Source organism: Amblyraja radiata, chromosome 16 (assembly GCF_010909765.2).
Source record: "Amblyraja radiata isolate CabotCenter1 chromosome 16, sAmbRad1.1.pri, whole genome shotgun sequence".
In the NCBI taxonomy this organism is placed as follows: domain Eukaryota; kingdom Metazoa; phylum Chordata; class Chondrichthyes; order Rajiformes; family Rajidae; genus Amblyraja; species Amblyraja radiata.
In genome coordinates, this window is record NC_045971.1 from 4,529,395 (window position 1) to 4,555,051 (window position 25,657).

The 25,657-nt window shown below is 42.6% G+C and overlaps 1 protein-coding gene across 3 annotated transcripts in view; it reads left to right on the top strand.

Annotated features, from left to right (window-relative positions):
• npepps (aminopeptidase puromycin sensitive) overlaps nucleotides 1-25,657 on the top strand; it is a 159,183-nt gene that overhangs the window by 123,076 nt on the left and 10,450 nt on the right. The window contains exons 17-22 of one of the 3 annotated variants that reach the window (XR_004414294.1): nucleotides 3,599-3,818; nucleotides 6,890-7,032; nucleotides 13,602-13,658; nucleotides 20,606-20,713; nucleotides 22,261-22,396; nucleotides 24,945-25,083. Coding sequence is in view for 2 of the 3 variants with exons in the window: in XM_033034924.1 (XP_032890815.1) it covers nucleotides 3,599-3,818; nucleotides 6,890-7,032; nucleotides 13,602-13,658; nucleotides 20,606-20,713; nucleotides 24,945-25,100 (684 nt within the window). In the remaining variant the exon portion in view is untranslated. Of the gene's footprint in view, nucleotides 1-3,598; nucleotides 3,819-6,889; nucleotides 7,033-13,601; nucleotides 13,659-20,605; nucleotides 20,714-22,260; nucleotides 22,397-24,944; nucleotides 25,101-25,657 lie in introns of those variants that run through there. The other 2 variants (XM_033034924.1, XM_033034925.1) reach the window with 2 other exon arrangements.

The window sequence follows — 25,657 nt, forward strand, 5'->3', positions numbered from 1 at the left end:
TTCGTGCTGGCTTGCCTTCAACTAACTGTTGGAAATTAAATGCGAGGAGTGCTGTAATTCTGCTGCATACATTTTCCCCCTCAGAACCATGTTGACTTTGTCCATCAGACTTTGGACTGTCTTTGCATCTATAAGTGATGCTGAGAAAAGGGAGAATCTACGACATAGAGCAGCACAGCACAGGAACGGGTCTTCCAGCCACAGTCTGTGCCAACCACTATGTTGGTTTAAACCACACAACTGCCAACATGTGATCCAAAACCCTCCAGCTATTCCCGGTTCACATATCTGTCCAAATGCCTCTAAAATGCTGCTATCGTATATGCTTCCACCACTTTCCTTGACTGCGTGTTCCAGGCACCAACTCTCTCTGTTTAAAAAATAATAATAATCTTGTAAATCTTCAAAACTTCCCCCTCTCACACATAAACTATGCCCTCTAGTAATTGATATTTCCACTTTGGGGGGAAAAAAGGTTGACTGTCCATTTGTTCTATATAATTTTAAGTATTTCTGTCAGGTTGTCCCTCAGCCTGCGTCACTCCCACGGAAACAAACAGGTTTGCCCAACCTCTTCTTGTAGCTAATACTCTCTGACCCAGACAATAAGCTGGTAAACTTTCTCTGCACTCTCTCCAGAGCCTCCATGTCCTTCCTGTAATGGGGCAACACACAGTAATCCAAATGTGGCCCAACCATATCTTTCGAAGTTATAACATCAATTCCTGACACGTATACCAAATGCCCTGACTGATGAAGGCAAGCATGCCATACATCATCTTTACCACTCTATCTAATTGTGATGCCTTGATGTGTTAATGGTAAGGAGAATGCATGTTTAAGGAAATATGCGGTGCTGTGTGGTGGTCTTGATGCAAATGTCTTATTAATCCAGCCTTGTAGATGGTGGTAAAGCTTTCAGGATATGGAAAATTAGTCATCTGGCACAAAATATCCAGCCTCTTACATCTTCCAGCCAAAGTATTTATGTGGTTGGTCCATTAAGTTTCTGATAATGTGGATTCCTGTTACAAGTATTTCAAACGTTTCTCTGTGTGCCAGGAGGCATCTCTGGAAAACCATGGATAGTGATGTTTTGTGTTGGGGCCTTCCTTCAGACTGATTGTAGTCATCCACAATCAATAACCTGTGCCTGTCTTCTCACCATATCCCTTGATTCCGATAGCCCCTAGAGCTCTATCTAACTTTTTAAAATTCATCCAGTGAATTGGCCTCCACTGCCTTCTGTGGCAGAGAATTCCACAAATTCACAACTCTCTGGGTGAAAAAGTGTTTTCGCATCTCAGTTTTAAATGGCCTCCCCTTTATTCTTAGACTGTGGCCCCTGTTTCTGGACTCCCCCATCATTGGGAACATTGAAGGATAGATGCAGACACACTGACCTACGATCGCCTGTTAAAACTAGTTCTTTGGTACTTCACATCCACATCTTACACGCTGCAATTAACAGAGGCCAATTAATCCACAAACATTGCGGAGCACCCATAGGAGGGAACATGCAAACTCCTCACAGACAGCACCCGAGTCAGAGTTCTGTCGTGGCGCCAAAGTTCATGTTCTTTGGTTGACATTTGCGAGGTAGTTGTGAGCACAGGAGGAATGAAGGGGTAGGTCTTTATGTTCAGGCAGGTAGTGACCATTGGTGGAAATGCAGATTTTGCTGCATTAGCATCCAGAATTTCTTGCTTGCATCTTTTCTTGTTTGGAAGAATCTTTTCTGGAAAACAATTAATTATCTCTGAATTGATTCCAAGCCTCCTCAGTGTTTGCTGGCAAAGCATTTTCTGATTACCCAGTTGGGCTGTGTATTGAACAAATTTACCTAGCATATTTGACATTTAGAGAAGTGAAGAATAATGCCAAAGCTTTTTTTTAAACGACTGCTGAGTGCATTGATTGGGTCTTTACCAACTGATCCAGGCCCCAATATCAATGTATCAGAATGCCTTTGATGCTTGCCCATCTTAAGCAACTGTTTTGCATAGGAGGTGCTGTAGAACAACATGCCGAGTTGATAAAAAGCTTAAACCTTCATTAAAAAAATCAGTTCGATCATATTGATTTAAAAATTTTTTTTAAATGATAACAGATGGAGACTACGACCATATTGGCCCTGACAATAGACAATGCGTGCAAGAGTAGGTCATTTGGTCCTCTGCAAGAACAATCTGGCTGATCCATTCCCCAGCTCTTTCCCCGTTGCAATTTTTTTCTAAATGGTCTGAAACTGGTGTTGTTGACTTTTAGACAATAGGTGCAGGAGTAGGCCATTTTGACCCATGATATAAGCAACTGAACTTTATTTTGTAGATATTGCTGCCATGTTTAATAGGATAATTTACTTGGCACTTTGGCACGTGGGATCATCTGTTCATTGATACTTTGGAGATACAGCATGGAAACGGGGCCTTTGGCTCAGCAAGCCCGCACCATCCAACAATTACCCTGGGATTACGATTGCTAACATAATTCTACACATTAGGGAGTAGGGACAGCTTACAATTTACAGAAGCCAATCAACTTACACACGTCTTTGGGGCGGGAGGAAACCGGAAAAAACTCGGAGAAAACCCACACATTCACAGGGAGAATGTACAAACTCCATACAGACAGCACCCATAGTCAGTATCAAACCTGAGTCTCTGGTGTTGTAAGGCAGCAACTCTACTGCTGCGCCACCGTGCCACCCTTAGTGACTAAAGTCACTGCAAATGCAGGAATCTTGAGTAAAACACGAAGTGCTGACCTGCTGAATTACTCCAGCAGTAGAAGCAAGGAACCTGGTTAATACACATGAGAACACAAAGTGCTCAGCAGGTCAGTCAACATCTCTGGAGAACAAGGGATAGGTGACGTTTCAGGTCAGGTTGGGTATCTGAAGAAGAATCTTTAACCAAAATGTCACCAATCCGTGTTCGCCAGAGAGGGTGCCTGACCTACTCCAGCACCTTGTGTCCTTTTGAATTACTCCAGCAATTAGTTTTGTTCACTAATTAAATTGCTTTTTGATTAACTGAGTGGTATGTCTATTGTTGTGAAAGTGTTTTGCATTTACCCACAATAAGAGAACTTGATTAGTCCATTGATGAGTTTGACCTTCATGGTAATGCTGCAATAGCAATTCTACTCGGTATCAGAGGAACCACTTTTTGAAGCAATGTAATTAGTTGTAATTCCCTGTACGGTGATGACACCAAGGTATTTGAATGATTATATACCTGTGTGGGCTGCCTATTTATTTGTTTATTTCTGAGATGTGGGAATTGTTCAAGGACACAATTTATTGTCCATCTCTATTCATGAATTAAAATAACTAAGGATTAACCGGTTGGCCTTATGGTGAAATATTTGCTTGATTATGTAAATATGGCAGATTTCCTTTCCTGAAGGAAATTAGAAGGAAGATGTGTTTTTGCAAAAACCAGCTAGTTTCATGATACTACATATTGGCAGAATTATGTAGTTACTTGAATTTAAATTCCCAAGTTGCCATGATGCAGTTGAGATGTCTGTCAGAAGGGCAGTTGTGTAGATGTCTGACTTTTATGCTGATGTTGTCTTCCTGTGTGTTTTCTAGGCTCGAGCCGGCATTGTCAGCACAGTGGAAGCTTTGAAAGTCATGGAGGCTTTTGTGAATGAGCCAAATTACACGGTGTGGAGCGATATAAGCACCAATCTGGGGACACTTTCTACGTTATTATCCCATACAGACTTCCTTGAAGAATTGCAAGAATTTATTGTTGACTTGTTCTCGTACATCGGGTTGAAGCTTGGCTGGGATCCGAAGCATGGCGAGGGTATGTTAATGTTTTAAGAGCCACGTCTACCTAAAGTAACTATCTTTCTCCTTGATGGTTTGTCCGTTCTAATTGTATTGAAATTACAAAGAATATGGAACATGTCTTCAGATCAGTTTACAGCCTTGAGTCGGTTTTAACTTTCGGGTCTGAGTTGAGTTGGATGACCTCGTATAGAATGTCATACTTGTTCAGGCTCAGGGACAAAGAGAGGGAAAAGTCATCTTTGATTTTCTTACAGCCTGTTATCTTGGAACTGGGCGTAAATATTCTAAACGCACAACCCTTCTGAGAGGTACATCAGGAAGATAGAAATATTACTGTGCAATTCTTCAACACATATAGGGCAACAATATTTTTGGAGTGTAAGTGAGTCTACAAGTCAAAGACTGTTGCTGCACTTGGAAAAGGTTAAGATCATAGCCTTTGAATGTTTTAGCTGCTGATGGCAGCGTGTTTGATTAAAGGGTGGATGAATAAATAAACGGAGAACTGTGGAGAAGAATATGCAGAGAAGGTTGTTCTTGTCACAAACCAAGTGCCTCGTTTGTTCATCTGCTCCCATCGTCGAGACTTTATCACGTAGTCTCTCACTTACAAATTACTTGTAGAAAGATATGAAGTCCTTTAAGGTCATCAAAATATCCAGTCTATCCACTGAGATGTGCCTTGCAGGCTGATAAGATGAAGGATGCTGCACAACCTCTGTGTAATTAAAGAGCATTTGAAGATAAAAAGCCTTGTGGCTTGAGGATTGGGGTGGGTGTGAGAAACTGGGGAAATTGTCCATTTAGATAAAATACCAGAATATTTCTAGCTGGGATGATTGTTATACATCACTGAGCTCTGTATCTATGTGATGTCAGCTTGTGATTTTATGTTTTGAGGGTATGTGGTATTATGATAGAAACATACTGGCCATCTTCATACTTTCAATCAAAAATGTCCTTTTCTTTCATTTCTAAAAATATCCACTCCCTTGTTATTAATTACCTGAGCCTGAGGGGAGTCATTATTTGACTCTGCATATATTGGGCCAGCACCAAACATGGACTAGCTGATTGAGCATCGGTAATTAAAGAGTAGGTTAACGAGTTGTAAACGACTGGTACAGACAAGATCACAATAACACTGATAAATGTGTTAACTGCATACCTTGCATCCATTTACTCGAGGATCAAAACCAAACACCAGTTCTAAGGAACATAAAAAGAAAGTGACATATTTAGACTTCCGTTCCAAATAAAATGGAGGTTGTAGGTTAACATTTTCCAAATCCTTAAATTTGGATGGTGAATCTGTGACTTCATTTGCCACAGAAGGCTGTGGAGGCTATGTCACAGGAAGGGATTACCTGGATTTGTAAATAATGACAGTAGTTTATTGTTGTCATGTGTACTGAGAAACAATGGAATAATTTGAGTGCCACCCAGGTAGAATATTCATACATGCGTGTATTCAAACCATGTGGAATATAGCACAGAAATGGGGCCTTTGGCCCGATTTGTCCAAGCTAAACAAGATGCCCTACCTAAGCTGTGCCTGCATTTGGCCCATATCCCTCACAACCGTTTCTATCCATGTACCTCACCAACACCCTATAATTGTTATAAACCCTGCCTCAACTGACATCTGTCACTTTGTTCCATTTACCCACCACCCTCTGAATGATAAAGTTGTCCCCTCTCACCTTAAATCCATGTCCTCTAGTTCTTGATTCCTGTATCCTGGGTAAAGGACTCTGCATTCACCTTATCAATTCCCCTCATGATTTTATACACCTCTATAAGATCACCCCTTAGCCTCAAGCGTTCTAAGAAGTCTTAGATTGCCTAATCTCTCCCTATAGCTCGAGTCCTCGAGTGCTGGTAAATAATATCCTTGTAAATCTTCTCTGCAGTCTTTCCAGCTTAGACATCCTTCCTATAGCAAGGAAGTGTTGACAATCAGACCATGCTGAATGCAGTGTCGTCAAACCATGTAGAGTAGTGTTAACTTAGACAAGTAATTTTACAATTCCATGATTAATTTGCTTAATTTCCACATTTAACATGAAAAACAGTGTGCGACCAAAGCATTGCAATTTTCTGGAAAATGTCTCTAGCAGTAAATTGCTAAATCTATTATAAGCATCCAATCATTTATCCCTGGTTTAAAATGAGCTGTGTCAAAATGTTGCTCTTTGATTCCAAGAAGCCCTTGTGTTGAGCATGAAGGGCATCTTCTGGAGTTTTCCCTCAAACTTTTCATAAAGGAGAAGTTATAAATTGTACTCCTGGAACTGTCTAGGGTTAATAAATCTGAATAAACATTTGTAGTTGTGATTAAATTTCTTTCAATTCGGAACAGGTACATTTTAAAAAAAAAAAAACAGTCTTCTGGCTCAAACTGAGTGACTCTGCCAATAAAACCTGACTGTTCATAATGTAGAATTTCAAGCTTCTGTAAAAGGACTTGTAGGTGGTAGAACTGCTGTCTCAGCACCAGAGACCCGGATTTGATCTTGACCACGGGTGCTGTCTGTGTGGAGTTTGCACATTCTCCCTGTGTTTGCACTGTGTTTTCCACCCGCATCCCAAAGATATGAGAGTTTGCAGGTTAGTTGGCCTTTGTAAATTTCCCTTATTGTGTTGGGAGTGGATGGAAAAAGTGGGATAACGTAGAACCAGGAGCAGGTGATCAATGATCAACGTGGTCGAGATGGGCCTAAGGCCTGTTACTAGCCTGGAACAGCTTGAATTCAGATTGCACCTTGTCATGTAGTAAATTTGAATTTGATCAGCTCAGTAATTGGAGGGCAAATAACGCGGAAACCTTATTGCGTGTATTTAAGGGTGCAGTGTCATGTCCGCCAATGTCGACAATATGGGACGGTAATCCCACACTATGCCGTCTCCCATCAACTGGATATGACTGGAAAATGCTGCTTTGCCAGATTGCAGGCATCTGAAGAGTAAATCTGAAGACTTGATCCTCTCCTGCACGAGTACTGCACTTTGGGTGTCATTTGCTCAGCAATGCAATTGAATTGAAACTGACGTTGAATCTGACTTTTGTTGACTGTGTGCCAGGTCACCTAGACGCACTCCTGAGAAGTTTGATCCTGGGGATGTTGGGCAAAGCTGGACACCAACCCACGATAGAGGAAGCACGGCGCAGGTTTAAGGATCACGTTGAAGGAAGGCTGGTCTTATCTGCTGATCTGCGAAGCCCCGTAAGTTGAATGAAGAGTTGCTTTTATGTAGCTTTGTCACAGGGAAGATTGTGATGACAAAGGGTCAATTTGACAAAGTGCTCTTTCTGATAACTGTTTCTTACATCGTTTTGTGCAAGTGATTTTTTATATTTTATTTTTTATTTTTTTATTTTTTAAATTCGAAATGTCCTGTCTCCACATGTGGTATATGTTGCGATTTATTTAAGAAAGAAGGCGTGAAAAAGGCACGTAAAACATCTCGGCTCTTGATGTACAAGTCACACAGCACTTTTATCTTGTCTGATATGTTTGCCGTAGAAGAGTGAAATCAAGATTTAATCATAAGATAATGAAGAAGCCTCCTGTTAAATTAGATTATGGCTTGGCTGAAGCTGTACTGATGCGTAAAGACAACAACTCCCAATACAACAACAATATAATACAATACGGTTTTAATCCTCACATTGCACAGAAAGTGCAAGTGAAATGAATTTGCGAGCAGCGGTACAATGATAAAGAACACACACAAACACACTAACATCCACCACAGCATTCATCACTGTGGTGAAAGGCACAAAATTTGGCCAGTCCTCCTCCATTTTCCCCCGTGGTTGGGACCTCAACCCTCCGCAGCCGTCGCTGCGGGCGTCCAGATGGTAAAAGGACAAGGTAAAATGTCCAGGTAAGTCCAGAATCGGCTCTTCCCCACCGGAGAGCGCGGCTTCAAGTTGGTGTAGGCCGCAGGCCGGGCGGTCGAAGATTTAAAGTTCCCGCCGCAGCCAGAAGCACCGCAGACTGCAGGACGGTCGAAACTCCCCTCCAGGGATCCCTGGCAAGGGACCCCGCTCCTGTTGTTAAGTCACCGCCGCGCCTGCGGTTGAAGTAGGCCGCGGGCCGGTAATTGGAGCTCCTCTTCCCCCGGGACCCCCACGAGGGATCCCGGGCTGCAGACGCAGCACCAGCTGGAGCTCTGCAGACCACAGCTTCAGGCTGCCGGCTGCCGCGGGCCACCGAAACGGAGCGCTCCCCTCTGGCGAGGACTTGCCCGCTCCGCAACGAGAGTCCGTGCTGCGCCCGCCGCTGAAGCTCCGGGCGCGTCTCCGGGAAAGACCGCCCTATCCTTGCTGTTAAGCCACGGTGGAGGCGACATGAAAAAAAGTCGCCTCTCCATGGAGGAGGCGACCGAAACGGTTTCCCCCACACCCCCACACCACCTCCCACACAAAACACACAGAGAAACACTAAAATGTACTTGTTTGTCCTACAGAAGTGCAGATTAGGCAGTGTCTTGCACTCCAACATCCTGAACACATCCCACAACCTCATTCAGAATTTTCTTCAATAAACCTGGCTGACAAGCTGCTTGTTGCTGTTTGTGCCGTCGCAGATCAGAGGACTCTCACCTTGGAAAGATCAGTGACCATAAACTTGATCGACATACAAAATAGACACAGCATACAGACATGAATGTACACACAAGACCATCGGTCATCTGTCGATCACGGTGACGGATGTGCAAAATTCCTTTCCTAGGAATGTAGCAAAATATGTGGGAATGTTCTTGTTGATTGCTATCTTCCAGGTGGAACTATGACTCCATGTGATTCAACCCTGAATGGTATCGCTGTGCACAGCAGTGGTTAGAAATAATTTTGTTTGAGTAGGATTCTTCTCTGCTTTGTGGTTGTCTGCTCGCATACAATCGCTCATTTGTGAAAGATTTAACTGTGTGAGGTGGTGCCGTACAATCAGTGGGCTATTAGATTAATGATTCAGTTATTTTGTGCAGCAGCTATGATACAGATATTCATGATAATATCTGAAAGTCATTTAAAACATTGTGGGCCAAAGGTTGCTCAGCTGTTCGATGTTGAGTTTCACAAATTAGTCAAGGTGAGGGACAAGAAGATTAACATAGAAACATAGAAAATAGTTGCAGGAGTAGGCCATTCGGCCCTTCGAGCCTGCACCGCCATTCAATATGATCATGGCTGATCATCCAACTCAGTATCCTGTACCTGCCTTCTCTCCATACCCCCTGATCCCTTTAGCCACAAGGGCCACATCTAACTCCCTCTTAAATATAGCTAATGAACTGGCCTCAACTACCTTCTGTGGCAGAGAATTCCAGAGATTCACCACTCTCTGTGTGAAAAATGTTTTCCTCATCTAGGTCCTAAAAGATTTCCCCCTTATCCTTAAACTGTGACCACTTGTTCTGGACTTCCCCAACATCGGGAACAATCTTCCTGCATCTAGCCTATCCAACCCCTTAAGAATTTTGTAAGTTTCTATAAGATCTCCCCTCAATCTTCTAAATTCTAGCGAGTACAAGCCGAGTCTATCCAGTCTTTCTTCATATGAAAGTCCTGACATCCCAGGAATCAGTCTGGTGAACCTTCTCTGTACACCCTCCATGGCAAGAATGTCTTTCCTCAGATTAGGAGACCAAAACTGTACACAATACTCCAGGTGTGGTCTCACCAAGACCCTGTACAACTGCAGTAGAACCTCCCTGCTCCTATACTCAAACTGACCTTGATCCCTCATTGCATGTGGAAAATCTCGTCCTAGAGGAGAGGTTGAAGATGTTAGAGCCTTTTCCTATGGTGGAAATGGTGTACACTGGAAGGCCTAGCTATAAGGGAAGTGGGGGGTAGTTTAATGGAGATGTACAAGGCAGTGGTGGGGTGGTGGGGTGCATTGCCAGGGGTGGTGGTGGAGGTGGAGGCAGATACGAAGCTTTTAGATAGGCACGTGCTAGTGCAGGGATATGGATCATGTCCAGGCAGAGAGACCAGTGGCGTCATGTTCGGCACAAACATTGTGGGCTGAAGGAACCCGTACTTTTCTTCATTGTAGGCCAGCTTATAGAAAGTGTATTTGTAAAACAGTGACAAACATTTCCCGATGCATTTTAACCTTTCAGAAAATCAGAAGAGGAATCAAACCGTTGCCAACCTGGGGAAACACTTAGCCTGCATCTGACCTCGGCTGGTTTAAATCATTTCCCCACAAGGAATGTCTGAGAAGTACTTTAAAAGACATCGGCAAGGTCACTGTATAACCATTAATCCATGCTCCAGATGCAGAATCATCCTTGTACAAATCCAGCGAGCAGCATTTTCTTAAATGTACACTTATATTCTGTTGACTGCATGAGTGAAGGTTACAGCAAATCTATAACCCATCAGTATGTTGTTGGAGAATTCCTCCCAGCACATTATCATTGATTATGCCCACAGAATGCTGTCAAACGTCAGTTGGTGCTCTGGATAGTATAATGCACATATAGAACTTTATAATAGGTTTCATGCCAAACTAACGACTTGACTAGCTGTGATTCAGTTGTCCTCCTTATCTCTAGGTCAACAGTTATAAACTATGATAGCACAGTTGTTTAATCAATTGGTGCAGAGGCCTCCACATTGTACAATATCTGTGACTCGGATGGAGATGACGATTGAAATGACCCCAGGGTCATTATGGGGTTTCCCCCTGTGGCAGAATCTAGAAATTGGGGTCGCCAGTTTAAAAATAATAGATTGCCTACCTGGTAGACGGTTTTCTTACCTTACCCTTCCATAATCTCTGGTTTCCCTCTCCTCTGACTCTCTCTGAAGAAGGGTCTTGACCCGAAACGTCACCCATTCTTTCTATCCAGCGAAGATATCTGTTCCGCTGAGTTACTCCAGCATTTTGTGTCTATCTTAGACTTTAGAGATACAGTGTAGAAACAGGCCCTTTGCCCACCGAATCCCCACTGACCAGTGATCGACCCGAACACTAACACTATGCTACACACCAAGGATAATGTTTACCAAAGCCAATTAACCTACAAAGCTGTAACTCATTGGAGTGTGGGAGGAAACCGGAGCACCCGGAGAAAACCCACAGGTTCACAGGGAGAACGCACAAACTCCATCGAATCTCGGTCTATGGCACGAAAAGGCAGCAGCTCTATCACTGAGTCACCTAACCACCCCTAATACGGATGACGCATTTATGTTTCCTGATGTTATGAGACTTTGGAATCTTTGAATATTTTATTGGCAGAGAGACCTTGATAAGAAGCCAGGTGAATGGTACTGCGGCTAGACGGGAATAATCTGATCTGCCATCATTTTATTAAATGATAATGCAAGCTTTAAGAGTCCAGAAGCTACACTAATTTGTAGGTTCGTAAATTTAATTTAGATTTATTTTTAAGTGCGGAAATAAAACGTAGATGTACAAGTGCAGGAAATAAAATAATTATTCACTTCAAATATTGTCCCAAAATACAAATTAAATGTTATCTGACTGGTTATACATTCTAAATTACTTTGATTTTCGACAGTAAGAACTAAATAGCAGTGAGGAGCTTGAAATTGACATTTAGGATGATCACAAAATGGTTTAATGTATGTGTTGGAATGTGTACAGAAGGAGGCTGACTCGTCATATTTAGTGGTGAATTAATCAGAATAGTAGCCAGCTCTGCCCACAAGGAATTAAAACTCTCAATAAAAATTCATACTCGCAGTGCAACCTCCCATCAATTTTCCCAATTGACAGTAAAGCTGTGCAGAGCAATGCGATTGCCAAATAGAAATCTACAAAGGTTTCTAATCTGTTAAAATATTTTCAACCAAAATTCTATGTAATTCACAACAACTTAAAGAAGTCCAGTCAATAATTTGGCTTACAGTGAAGGCAAAATACTCAGCAAGTCAGGCAGCAAGGGTGTAGTATTTAGATTATCAGAATGGGTCGACTCGGCTTGCATTCACTGGAATTTAGAATGATGAGGGGGGATCTAATAGAAACATTAAATTCTTAAGGGATTGGACAGGCTAAATGCAGGTAAAATGTTCCCGATGTTCTGGGACTCCAGAACCAGGGGTCACAGTTTAAGAATAAGGGGTAAGCCATTTAGGACTGAGATGAGGAAAAACTTTTTCACCCAGAGAGTTGTGAATCTGAGGAATTCTCTGCCACAGAGGCAGTGGAGGCCAATTCACTGGATGTTTTCAAGAGAGAGCTCTTGGGGCTAACGGAATCCAGGGATATGGGGGGAAAAGCAGGAATGGGGTAATGATTTTGAATGATCAGCCATGATCATATTGAATGGCGGTGCTGGCTCGAAGGGCCGAATGGCCTACTCCTGCACCTATTTTCTATGTTTATCAGGTCAATGATATTGGAACAGAAGTGGGGAAATGTTAAATGTTTTCGGGTGCAGAAAAAGAGTGAGGAAAATAAATTGGAATATTGGTCCAAAAACAGGAAAGATTAAATATAAGGATTATAGAGTAGGTTAAGACATTTAATTTAGTCATCATAGAGTGAGACAGTGTGGAAACAGGCCCTTCGGCCCAACTTGCCCACATGTTCCAGCTACACTAGTCCCACCTGCTAGCATTTGGCCCATTTCTCTCCAAACCCGTGCTCTCCCTGTGCCTGTCTAACTGCTTCTTAAATGTTGCATTTAACGCCTTGACGCTTTTGGGATTAAGTGTTTCAGGATTTGTACCAGGCGAGAATGAAGGAATACTAAAATATTTTCAAAATATTTTCAAGTAAGTCTGACTTGCAAATCTCTGGGAGCCTGCGAATGGTATTCCCTGCGAACCTGCGAACTGGGTAGTTAATCTGTGGAACTCATTGCCACAGAGAGGAGGCCAAGTCAGTGGATATTTTTAAGGCAGAGATAGACAAATTCTTGATTAGAACAGGTGTCGAGGGTTATGGGGAGAAGGCAGGAAAATGGGATTAGGAGGCAGAGATCAGCCAAGATTGAATGGCGGAGTAGATTCGATGGGCTGAATGGCCTAATTCTACTCCTATAACTTGTGAATTTGTTAATCTACAAATTAACCAGAAGCAGAGAAATTATGAATTCTGCGGAAATGAAATGCTAACGTGGGGTTGTTGAACTTGTCACCTCTGGAAGGCAGTTTTGTGTCTAGTTGAAAGATGAGTCTCTGCTAATCAAACATATATTCAGTTTTGTTGGAACTATTGAAGATCCAGTGATCATAGTGGGATTGAGATAGAAAATTAATACAGGCAACCGGATGCTTGGGGTCACGCTGGTGAACTGAAGCCATTAAGCCGATCTTTATTTGCTTTCCCCAGTGTCGTGGCTGAGCAGTGAAGTCGAAGAAGCTCGAGGACATTGCCACTCTGTCCAGAAGATGAGATTCGCACACTTGTCAGTGGGAAGGGGGACATTTGTTAATTCTGAAATGCATTAGAAAATGTGAATGTGTAATCTATGGAAATAATTTGAGCTCATAATCACAAACAAAATCTTTGGTAACTGTTAAAAATTAAAAAAGCACTTGCACTGTGTTCTGTGGCTAAGCTTTCAGTGTCTGGAATGTATAGAACTGCCTGAATTATAACAATTGTGTTTGTGGAAGCCTCGCTCTTCCAGGATATGACCTCATGGTTGATAATCCAAGTTCCACTTGAAATTCAATTACTGCTGTGATATTGTTCCCCTTCCCCCCCAACCAAGCTGTAGACTGCGATCTGTAAAATAAATGTTCTAACTATATTCCTTACAATTGGAAATAACATATCTTGTATCATCTCCTCAGGTATATTTAACCGTTCTGAAACATGGAGATGCAACAACACTAGAAACAATGTTGAAGGTATGTTTTGTCTTTCTTTTCCCTTCCCATCAATCTTCTGTTTAGCAGGGTGCCTTTCCTACAATTAAACCAGGCATTAGCAAAGATTGGTTGTATTTGTACTTTTTCCTTAAACCCTATAAATGGGGTGCATTGTATTCATTGATTTCCTGGGAGTCATAAAGCCTGTTGGCCCTGAAGGAAGTTGCATTGCGAATGCAATGCTTGCATTTATTTCAAAAAGGGTAAAATACAAAAAACAGGGATGTAATGCAAAGGCTTGAGAAGGCACTGGTCAGACCGCATTTGGAGTATTGTGAGCCCGATATCTGAGGAAGGATGTGCTGACGTTGGAGAGAATGATCCCAGGAATGATTGGGTTAACAGATGACGAGTGTTTGAAGGCACTGGGCCGCTACTCGCTGGAGTTTAGAAGGATGAGGGGCAAACCTCATTGAAACTTACCAAATAGTGAAAGGCCTGGACAGAGTGAATGTGGAGAGGATGTTTCCACTAGGTGAAGAGTCTAGGACCAGAGGCCATTGCCTCAGAATAAAAGGGCGTAAACTTTAAAAAGGAGAGGAGGAATTTATTTCGTCGGAGGGTGGTGAATCTGTGGAATTCATTGGCACATACAGCTGCGGAGACCAAGTCATTGGGTATTTATAATGCAGAGATTGGCAGATTATTGATTAGTAAAGGTGATGGGGGGTTATGGGAGGGTTTAGAAGGAAAGATAGATCAGCCATGAGTGAATGGCGGAGTAGACTTGGTGGGCTAAGTGGCCCAATTCTGCTCCTTGAATTTATGAACTTAAGTATAAACCAGGCGTTTGTGTCATCACTGTGATTGCCACTAAAAGGTGGCCAATGAGTTATGATAGGATTGTGATTGACTTTGTTGCTCCTTGCAGTTTTAGCTGCCTGAAGCTCCTACTCTGGGGCTAAATAAGTACCTGAGCATGACTTAGGATGTTGGGTACTACAAGGCAGGACCTGTGAAGGAGTTTGTACTTTCAAAAATAATGCCAAAGGCAACCTTTTGATAAATTTGTGTTCAAAAGGGAACTGCAGATGCTGGAATATCGAAGGTACACAAAATTGCTGGGGAAACTCAGCGGGTGCAGCAGCATCTATGGAGCGAAGGAAATAGGCGACGTTTCGGGCCGAAACCCTTGGGTTTCGGCCCGAAACGTCGCCTATTTCCTTCGCTCCATAGATGCTGCTGCACCTGCTGAGTTTCCCCAGCAATTTTGTGTACCTTTTGATAAATTCAATTGTTTTCAAAATATTTTTAGTTTTTTTTAGAGAAACATTTAACTATTGATCCCATTAACAAAGCAATGAAAGGAAGTGTAGAAGAACACAAAGACTGTAGATGATGGAAAAGTGAAATTAAAAAAACAGAAAATACTGGATATACTCAGCAAGCTGGGCCACATCTGTGGCAAAAGAAACGGTTAATATTTCGGGTCTTTCATTTGAACTGGTAAAGTAAGTTTCAAGATGCAAGGAAAATGGGAGAAGGAGAGAACAAAAAGTAAAGTCAAGGATAGACACACGATGCTGGAGTAACTTAGCGAGACAGACAGCACCTCTGGATAGAAGGTATGGGTGACATGCTGCCTGTCCCGCTGAGTTACTCCTGCATCTTGTGACTACCTTTGTTGTAAACCAGCATCTGCAGTTCCTTCCCACACGGAAAGTCAAGGAGATGGAAGGCAGGAGAGATAAAACAATGATGCAGGGGGGCGTTAACGGAATAAGAAGTGACAAGGGGAGGTTGAGACAAGGTGGACAATAGGAAAGCAACATCATCATCTGAAACTGTTGACTTGTGCTGAATCCGAAGCTGTAAAGTGCCTCGTTGAAAGCTGGTGTTGTTTTTCAAGGTGGTGGCAGAGGCTGAGGACAGAGGTTTAATAAAGAGGAGGAGGAAAATTTTAAAGTGACAGGCAACGATAAGCTTGGCAGACTGAACAGTGTTCTGCAAAGCGGTCTCCCAATCTGCATTTAGTCTCCCCCTTCACTGGAGACCACCGTGAGCAGCAGATATGGTAATGATGCTTTCACTTGAAATACTTGGGTTCAGAATATAGATTTTTTTTTTCCCCTTTCATTTTATCCCAATTTTTTTTGTCCAGTATTTGCAGAATCACAGATTATTTTCTCACATGGTCGAGACTGACTACCATCCTAGTGGAGAGACTGAATCTCACACATTCCAGTGCTTGTGTACCACATACAGTCCATTCAGAAAGTATTCAGATCCATTCACTTTTTCCACATTTTGTTACCTTACAGCCTTATTTTAAAATTGATCAAATTCTTTTTTTTTTAATCATCAATCTACACACAATACCCCAGAATGAAGAAGCGAAAACAGGTGTTTAGAAATTTTTGCAACGTAAATAAAAAGAATTAACAGAAATATCACATTTACATAAGTGTTCAGACCCTTTGCTATGACACTCAAAAACACGAAAGAATTGTCCGTAGACCTCCGAGACAGGATTGTGTAGAGACACAGATCTGGGGAAGGGTATAAAACAATTTCTGCAGCATTGCAGGTCCCGAAGAGCACAGTGGCCTCCGTCATTCTTAAATGGAAGAACTTTGGAACCACCAGGACTCTTCATAGAGCTGGCCACCCGGCCAAACTGAGCAATCGTGGGAGAAGGGCCTTAGTCAGGGAGGTGACCAAGAACCCGATGGTCACTCTGACAGAGCTCCAGAGTTCCTCTGTGGAACCTTCCCAGAAGGACAACTATATCTGCAGCACTCCACCAATCAGGCCTTTATCGTAGAGTGCCCAGACGGGAGCCACTCCACAGTAAAAGGCACATGACAGACCACTTGGTGGCAGCATCATACTTTGGGGATGTTTTTCAGCGGCAGGAACTGGGAGACTAGTCAGGATCAAGGGAAAGATGAACAGAGCAAAGTACAGAGAGATCCTTGATGGAAACCTGCTCCAGAGCGTTCTGGACCTCAGACTGGGGTGGAGGTTCACCTTCCAACAGGACAATGACCCTAAGCACACAGCAAGCCAAAGCAGGAGTGGCTTTATAACAAGTCCGTGAATGTCCTTGAGTGGCCCAGCCAGAGCCCGGACTTGAACCCGATCGAACATTTCTGGAGGGACCTGAAAATAGCTGTGCATCGACACTCCCCATCCAACCTGACAGAGTTTGAGAGGATCTGCAGAGAAGAATGGGAGAAATTACCCAAATACAGGTGTGCCAAGCTTATAGCGTCATACCCAAGAAGACTTGAGGCTGTAATCGCTGCCAAAGGTGCCTCAACAAAGTGCTGAGTAAAGAGGCTGAATGTAAACGTGATATTTCAGTTATTTATTTTTAATTACTTTGCAAACATTTCTAAACACCTGTTCTCATTTTTTTATTATGGGGTATTGTGTGTAGATTGATGATTACAACATTTTTTTTTAATCCATTTTAGAATAAGGCTGGAATGGAACAAAATGAGGAAAAAGTGAATGGGTCTGAATACTTCCTGAATGCACTGTACACATTGTGGGGTTAGGGTAACACAGCGGGTCAGGCAGCATATCTGGAGAACTTGGATAAGTGAAGTTCCAGATCTGAAGAACAACATACATACATACATACAATTCAATTTATTGTCATTTGGACCCCTTGAGGTCCAAATGAAATGCCGTTTCTGCAGCCATACATTACAAACAAATAGACCCAAGACACAACATAATTTACATAAACATCCATCACATCGCTGTGATGGAAGGCCAAAAAAACTTATCTCTCCACTGCACTCTCCCCCCCGATGTCAGAGTCAAAGTCAAAGCCCCCGGCGGGCGATGGCGAATTGTCCCGTGGCCATTAAAGCCACGCCGGGCGATGCAAGGTCGCACACCGGGTCTTGGTGTTAGAGCCCCCGGGCGTGCGCTCGCAAACTCCCGCGGCCATTCCAAGCCGCGCGTGGCGGTGATGTAGGCCCCGCTCCAGGAGCTCTTCAACCCCGCAACTCGGGCGGGAGTAGTCGCCGTTGCGGGAGCCCTGAAAAGCGGACTCCCTCCAGGGACCCGCGGGCTCCCGGTGCCGTCCGCCAAACCCGCAGTTGCAGCCACCGAATCTCCAGAGGTCGGGTGGCAGCAGCGTCCACCACAGCTCCACCCGCTCTGGACTCGGCCAGCTCCGCGACGGTGAGGTGAGTAGTCGGCACCAGAGCCCCCGGTCTTCCTGTTGGAGGCCGCTCCTCGTTGCAGCCCCAACGACAACGGAGACCCGACAAAGAAAAGATCGGGTCTCCCGTGCAGGGAGAGATTTAAAAGTTACCCCCAACCCCCCCACACCACCCCCACCCCCCCCACACACATACCCCAACAAAAATAACAAAAACTACATAAAAACATAGACATAAAATAATAAAAAACGCAGACGGACTGCAGAGGCCGCTGCTGACGAGAGTCGCGCCGCCCACCGGAAACGTCCCGGAGCCAGAACGTCACCTGTCCCAAGTTCTCCAGAGATGCTGCCTGACTCGCTGTTACTCCGGCACTTTGTGTCCTTTTTGTAAACCAGCATCTGCAGTTCCTCCTTTCTACAATAGTCAAGAGTGTTTAATTGTCATATGTACCGACAATGGAACAAGGAAATGATTAAATGCAGCAGCAGAGCTAGCCTATAAATGCAGTACATATGGATTTTAAAAAAATGTTTAATTAAATTAATAATTATAATACAAGTGAAAAAGAAGTTCCATTGCTACAAGAAGAAATATAAAGAGTTTATAATCTGTTTAACGTACAAATGCTAAGATATTGGCATTTTTGTTTCTACTGCTGCTGATTGCTGCCATTTCATATAATAACAAATCATATTTTCAAAGAGGTTTCCTTCAATGTGGTTTGGGGCCACAAAGTCTTCCCCAAAATGGGAAAGCACATTGTCGAAATTAGTGATTCTTAGTATAATGGAAAACTTCAATCTGGAAAATGTTTTAAATTAATTATTGACTGCAGGACACGGGTACATATTGGTAAAATAGTAAAAAAGCAGGAAAATCATCAGGGAGCAATTTCCTCAGCTGTTTATTGGTACTAAATGCTATGTTTTATACGGTGGATCTTATTCCCAAGAAGGCAAGCGACTCAATTTATCGATAAATGTTCAATCTTTTTTCAGAAATATCTGTTAAATCCTATTTAATGTTTCCATGTTTACTCCCGATGACCTGGGCTGACAGTGCCATCTTGAGGAATTGGTTGTCACTGCGCATTGCCTGTTTAACAGGACAAAATTATAAAAGATTCGGCAAAAGCATAAAAGCATGCAGTGTGTCGTTTGGGATGTAGTAAGAAAAATCAGTTAAATATTTTGAGGAATAATCCAGTTTGTGAATGAAAAAATGCACAGTATTACATGGTTGGTGTTGCGTTATGGCCTGAATGTTTTACAGATTTTGAGAGTGACGCAAAAATGTAACATGTCGAAAATGTTCAGCAGGTTAAGCAGCATCTCTAAAGAATCAATCAGTTGTGCTATTAACTAACAAACTAGAAGTGCTGCCGCTAAGATTCTACATGGGTTGTGAAGAGATTCCTTTGTACTTTGTAGAATTGCCAATTCCACCAAAATAAACATTGGGGCAAAGAAGAGAGCAAACTGCTTTTTTAAATTAAAATTACATATAAACAGGATATTCTATGCACAGATTTTCCTGATTTATCGTTCATAAACTGATTCATTAAATTGCACATCTAAGATCACCAGAAAGGGAGAGATGTGGAGATTTTCAAGCACATTGGGTCATTAGATCGTGACGTTGGCAAAAACAAAATTCATAACAGCATTCAAAAGGAAAAAGGGAGGGAGAGACAAGGATTGAGACTGAGGATATACCTTGAAGAGCTTACATAGGTGCAATCTAGCTCATGGCCATCCCTTGTGTTTCTGACAGCTGGAATGTAAATGTTGCACACCCTGGGGTCTTGGCTCAAATGACAGCCAGTGAGAATCTTGGCTGTGTGAGAATCAATCGGGTTCATCCTTGTAATAAATGAAAAGATGTACAAATGTTGGAAAGATGAGATAAGATTGGAAAATGTTGGAGAAGAAAAGTGTATGTAGATGACAAATGCGAGTGCCAGTGGTGCAGTGGTAGAATTGCTGCATTACAGAGCCAGGATCCCAGCTTTGATCCTGACCACAGCGTATGTTTGTACATTCTCCCTATGAATAGTGAAAGGCTTGGATAGAATGGATGTGGGGAGAATGTTTCCACTAGCGGGAGAGTCTAGGACCAGAGGTCATAGCCTCAGAATTAAAAGGACGTTCTTTTAGGAAGGAGATGGGGAGAAATTTCTTTAGTCGGAGTATCTGTGGAATTCTTTGCCACAGAAGGCTGTCGAGGCCAAGTCAGTGGATATTTTTTAAGGCAGAGATAGATAGAATCTTGATTAGTGCAGGTGTCAGAGGTTATGGGGAGAAGGCAGGAGAATGGGGTTAGGAGGGAGGGATAGATCAGCCAATATTTGATGGGCCGAATGGGATAATTCTACTATTCCTTATGACCGTGTGAATTTTCTCCAGATGTTCCGCTTTCTTCTCGCATTCCAAAGACGTACAGGTTTGTAGATTAATTGTAAATTGTCGCTAGCGTGCGGTGTGATCGCTGGTCGGCACGGACTCGGTGGGCCGAAGGGCCTGTTTCCGCCGTACCTCTAAAGTCTAAAGAGTGCCCTTGGCTTGGTTGTAAGAGGCTGCTGGGACCCAGGCATGGGGAATGGATACCAGTGCGGGAAATGGAGAACCAGAGCGTTGGACCTTGGTTATAAATTGTCATCAGGCGTAGGGAACCTGATTCTCAGCTTGATGATAAAATTGCCTTTTTATCTTGCCCTTTTCCTGAAGTTTGTGTACAGATCAAGTATATCATTCACAATTGTGTTTTACACCTACACTGATCAAAGACAATTGCATTTTGCAGCTCCACAACCAAACAGATCTACAGGAAGAGAAAGTTCGAATTGAAAGGCTGCTGGGCACCATCTTACACCCGGACCTCGTTCAGAAAGTTTTGACCTTTGCTATGTCGGTATGTTATTTCTTATGTTATGTCAGTTGATTGGTTGTGGAACCTTAATTCCATTTCACTGTCCTTGTACATTAACTTCCAACCAGTTGGAACAAGGCAAAGGTAACAGGCAGGGTTTGGACTTCACCAAAATAATGTTTTGAGAGCATTCTCAAGCCTTCATTTTATAACTCTTGGCAACTTCCACTTTCCCTCCCAACTGAAAGTAGCACCACCCTCACAATTAGTGCTTCCTTCCTCGTGTTGTGAAGCCATCATGGCTTGTAAATAGCATTCATGCTATCATTTTAAGAGTAATAAAGTCAAATCCATGATGTATATTTTTGCATGTCAAGAATGTTTAATGTTATTTCCTCAGAAATGAAACATTCTCTTCCGAGTGTATGATACCTTTGCCGCTCATGTTTTCTCAAGGATGGTTTTTACTTTCTCAGTCTAGCTCTGCAGAAGCACCGCCATCACACAGGGAATATCCCTCCTTGAACCTGTGATTCTGACACTGATGCAACGGGAAAAGGATTGACCCAGCCAAAAAAATATTAGTGGACCATCTTTAATTTCTGCCTCTCCTCTTCTCCCATTTTTCGTTCGTGGATCTCAAAGCTTTTATACAGGTTCTCACTGTACGAGGACACTTCTCCAGCCTCTACTTGTAGTTTCAGCAGACCCTACTGAGCAAGTTCCTAAAGAATAGGTCCAAGACATAATAGTCAAGGAGAGTCTAGCCCGACCCTCGGGGGTCTCTTTCTGTGAAGAAAGCTTCCACAACCAGGGTGGTTGTAGGATATAAGTTTGAGTAGATTAATAGTTAATCTTACTAACTGCGATTATAAATAAAAGTGTAAAAAGAATTAATCCTCTGGTAGCCTTTCCTCCTCCCCACCCCATCTCTCCAGGTGTTGCGTAATATTTTTTCAGAAAATGGAACTCTAATGGTGCCAAACTAAATAATGACTTATTCTTTCCTCATCCAGTCCTCGTTACTCCAGTCATAGGGAAACGCCTCACTGATTTATGTCGCTGGTGTTAATTATTGAACTTCATAAGCTGGTGCCTTTTTCAAATTCTTCATGGCTAATATAAAGTTATGTGGTTGATGTAGCTGTTGTGTTGCTCTCAATTTTAAAGATGGATTTCAACTTGTTTCCATGCAGAAATATTTCATTGAATGTTCATATAATTGAACTCCCTGTTATGGCTGCCCCAGTCATCAGTACCTGTGTTGGATTTCTCCCAAGAGCACACTCCACGTAGCAGTGCCAGACAAAATGTTTAAACGTTACCCCATTGTTGAGCTGATCTTCCCAGGCCCTTCACAAACACGAGTTTGATTTGGAACTCTTTTGAGTTGAAGGTGTTCCAAGAGTAGAAAGCATCCCAAATCCACCACTGAGTCCCAATGAACTAATCAGACCCACGTCTGTGCCAGTTTCTTTCCCCCCCCCCCCCCTCCAACCCTCCCCCCGCCCCCCTGATGCGCACTATTCTCAATGGCTGCTCTGCTCAGGGGCCTAAACCACAGGTTTTCTGTCACTCTTTCCCTGCAGGAACTGCTCACCACCAGCTGGGAGGGTGCGACATTCTCAGCCACGGTATTCTCCATGAATGGCCCACCGAGATGAGATGATCCGCTAACAGGAGATGCGCTTGTAGGGGGTGTGAGCAGCCTACGCTTTGAAAAGAGTAAATCAAAGAAAAAATTAGTGTTGTTGGATACTTGACTGATGCAATAATCTTGACCTTTTATAAAAAAGCTTAGTTACATTAATGTGAACATGCTGGAACAACAATTATTATTATTTTTTTAATTAAGCTATATTTTTGGTAGGATCAGTAGTTTTTTTTCCCACTTATGGGTGAATGATACAATAAAAGCTTGGAGAGTCAGTCTTTGTTTATGATGTTGACAGCTTAAATAGTGTGGTAACAAGGCAGATTTGTAAATGTGTCCGACCACTGCAAACAGCATTGGATCCCTCTGCCCAAATGCTGGCAATACAGATGCAAGATCAGCTGATACCAATCTGCTGCATTCGTTTACCACTCCCTGTTGCTGCAACTCCTGCAACGTGCAGATTAATAATTTTATTTTTCTTATCCTGCATGTTCAGCAAATAAATACACATATCTTTTGTGTTTTGGTTGACATTTTCTTTGCAGGGTTAACCAGTCACTTTTCCCTATGATGCTTTGTTGCTAGTGCTTGCATTTGGTACAAAATATCAGTTATTTTCCTCACAGACCTTTCATTAGTAGTGCGATATGTATGTCAAAACTCTTGTATCTGTATTGCAGATTTTGTGGTCTCAACTTTCTGGTAGTGCCTGCACAGTGTTAACAGTTGGTGCCTTTAATATATGTGAAACAGAAACATAGAACATTGGTGCAGGAGTAGGCCATTCGGCCCTTCGAGCCTGCACCGCCATTCAATATGATCATGGCTGATCATCCAACTTGGTATCCTGTACCTGCTTTCTCTCCATACCCCAAACTCTCCATACCCCCTGATCCCTTTAGCCACAATGGCCACATCTAACTCCCTCTTAAACATAGCTAATCTTCCTGAAACATGCATCTACCTGCCTGAAATCCCTGTTAGTCTGATCCATTCTAAAGCAGACTCTCTTCCTAAACACGGGTCCACTAAGGTACTATAGTCACGTCACTGACAGGAGGATGTAATCACAGTGCGATGTTTACTACAGTGACGGAGTGTTCACTACAAATGTCACCACAATTGTGTATGGAGAAACATAAAAGCTAGTGCAGAACTTGTAACCTTTTTCACAATGGGAACTGTGATTGCTCCCTTTGGTTCAACTCTACCCAGCCACCGAACCCTCCTTGACTCTGTGTGCAGGAGCAAACCTGCAGATCCAGTCTTTAAAGTCTCGATTTGGATACAACACAACACTATGAAACATCAGTCTGAAGAAGGGTCTTGTCCCGAAACATCACCCATTTCTTCTCTCCAGAGATGCTGCCTGTCCCTCTGAGTTACTCCAGCACTTTGTGTCTACAACACTATGAAAGTCTTCCAAAGAATTTTGTGTTCCAAAGAACTTGTTTCTACACTATAAAATTGTAGAAACAAGTTCTTAAGCCCAACTGGTCTTAACTGATGTTTTGTGTTACCAACAATCTTCCTGCAATACAGCCTAATGTTTCAGTGTAACTATCTTTGTCGTTCTGCCTAGTGTGTTCATTATTCTTTCCTTTAAATGTATGTATTATGCCCGTCAACACTACTTCAGTCCCATTTTCCTCTTTGCATCAACAGGATTTTTATGACATAGAAGGTATGATCTAATAAATACTGTTCTGTTTTTTAAACGTAGGTGCTATGATGCACTTTGGGCAAGGCTGCTGAGCTGTCAATTCTCAGAATGTGATTCAGGATTGCAGGCTTTAGGTCTGTTCCATGTAATAGAAATGCAGGTTGAATTGCTCAAACTGTAAATCACTGGCCGTGACTTCAGGGAATGGCACAATCTTGCACATCAGTGTTATTCTTTACAACAATATTTGTTTGAATGAAGAAAGGAAATCATTTAAATTTGTTCTAAATTTGTTTAATTTGATGTATATAAAACCAAAGAAATGTCATTTTGACCACCTGGCCCTGTTTCCTGACATTCCCTGCTCTGAAACCAAATGAGTGATGATATAGTCTGAATGAAGGCAATGTTTCTTCCCACCATCTCTCTCTTCCCTGCTCCCTCTCCCTACACATGAGGAAGCCAATATACAATATACCTGACTTGTAACTTTAGGTCCCAGCTCAGGGTCACCATTCAGCAAGTGTGTCATAATTGATGGCACGGTAATATTGTGAAGCAGAATTGAAAGGGGCTGCATCTGGTTGAATGTGCTGTCACAAGAAGAAAGAGCCACCAACCTCCTTTCCCCACGGACACTGACTGTTGCTCTGAGCTGCTACTAAATGCACGAGGGCATTACTGGATGCCCCCAGGATCTGTCGGGGTTCAGAAATGGACAAATTACAATTTGCAGGAGCTATTACCAAGGTGGTAGCTACAGGGACCACATCTCAGTCACGAACATTTGATGCCTTACAATGGTGGTCAGACCAGTGAACCATTAAATACACAACTTTGTTTCATTCCTGTACACAGTGCTGTAGCCTTCGTGAAACTGGTGCACAACAAAGGAAAAGTGTTTATTAAAAGAAAAACAACTATTTTAACCGCAGTTCTGATGTTTCCTTTAGGAGGAAGTTCGTCCCCAGGACACGGTCTTTGTACTCGGTGGAGTGTCAAGTGGGAGTTTAATGGGGAGGAAAGCTGCCTGGAAGTTTCTAAAGGACAACTGGGAGGAACTATACAATCGTTACCAAGGAGGCTTTTTAATATCACGATTAATCAAGGTAAACAGATATTTGATGGGATGACTTCATTTTTTGCTGCTTCAGCAGAACAATGTTCCCTTCTTTAGGGATGCTGCCATTTAGTTTCAATTATCATTATTCCACCGTAATACTGTCTCACTGGGTGGATGTAGAGCTAAATCCCACTGCAAAAAGTGTAACACATTGCAGCTATTGCACATGTTCCTAATCTATGGCATTTGTCGATATCCTAGATTCTGTATCTCGGGAGGCTGTTAATGTTCCAAGATCCGTCTGCACGTCAATGCTGCTCACAGTCTTGCCATTAACGTTATACTTTGCCCTTGCATTCAACCTCCCAGAGTGCAACACCTCACACTTGCTTGGATTAAACTCTATCTGCCATTTCTCTGCCCAAGACTATAACTGATCAAAATCCCGCTGTATCTTTTGACAAACTTCTAAACTGTCTGCAACTCCACTCATTTTGGTGTCATCTACAAATTTACTGACCAATCTTTATTTACTTCCAAGTAATAAATTGTTATACATTAATAAACGGTTCTAGCTTTCCATCATTATTCCATAACACATAT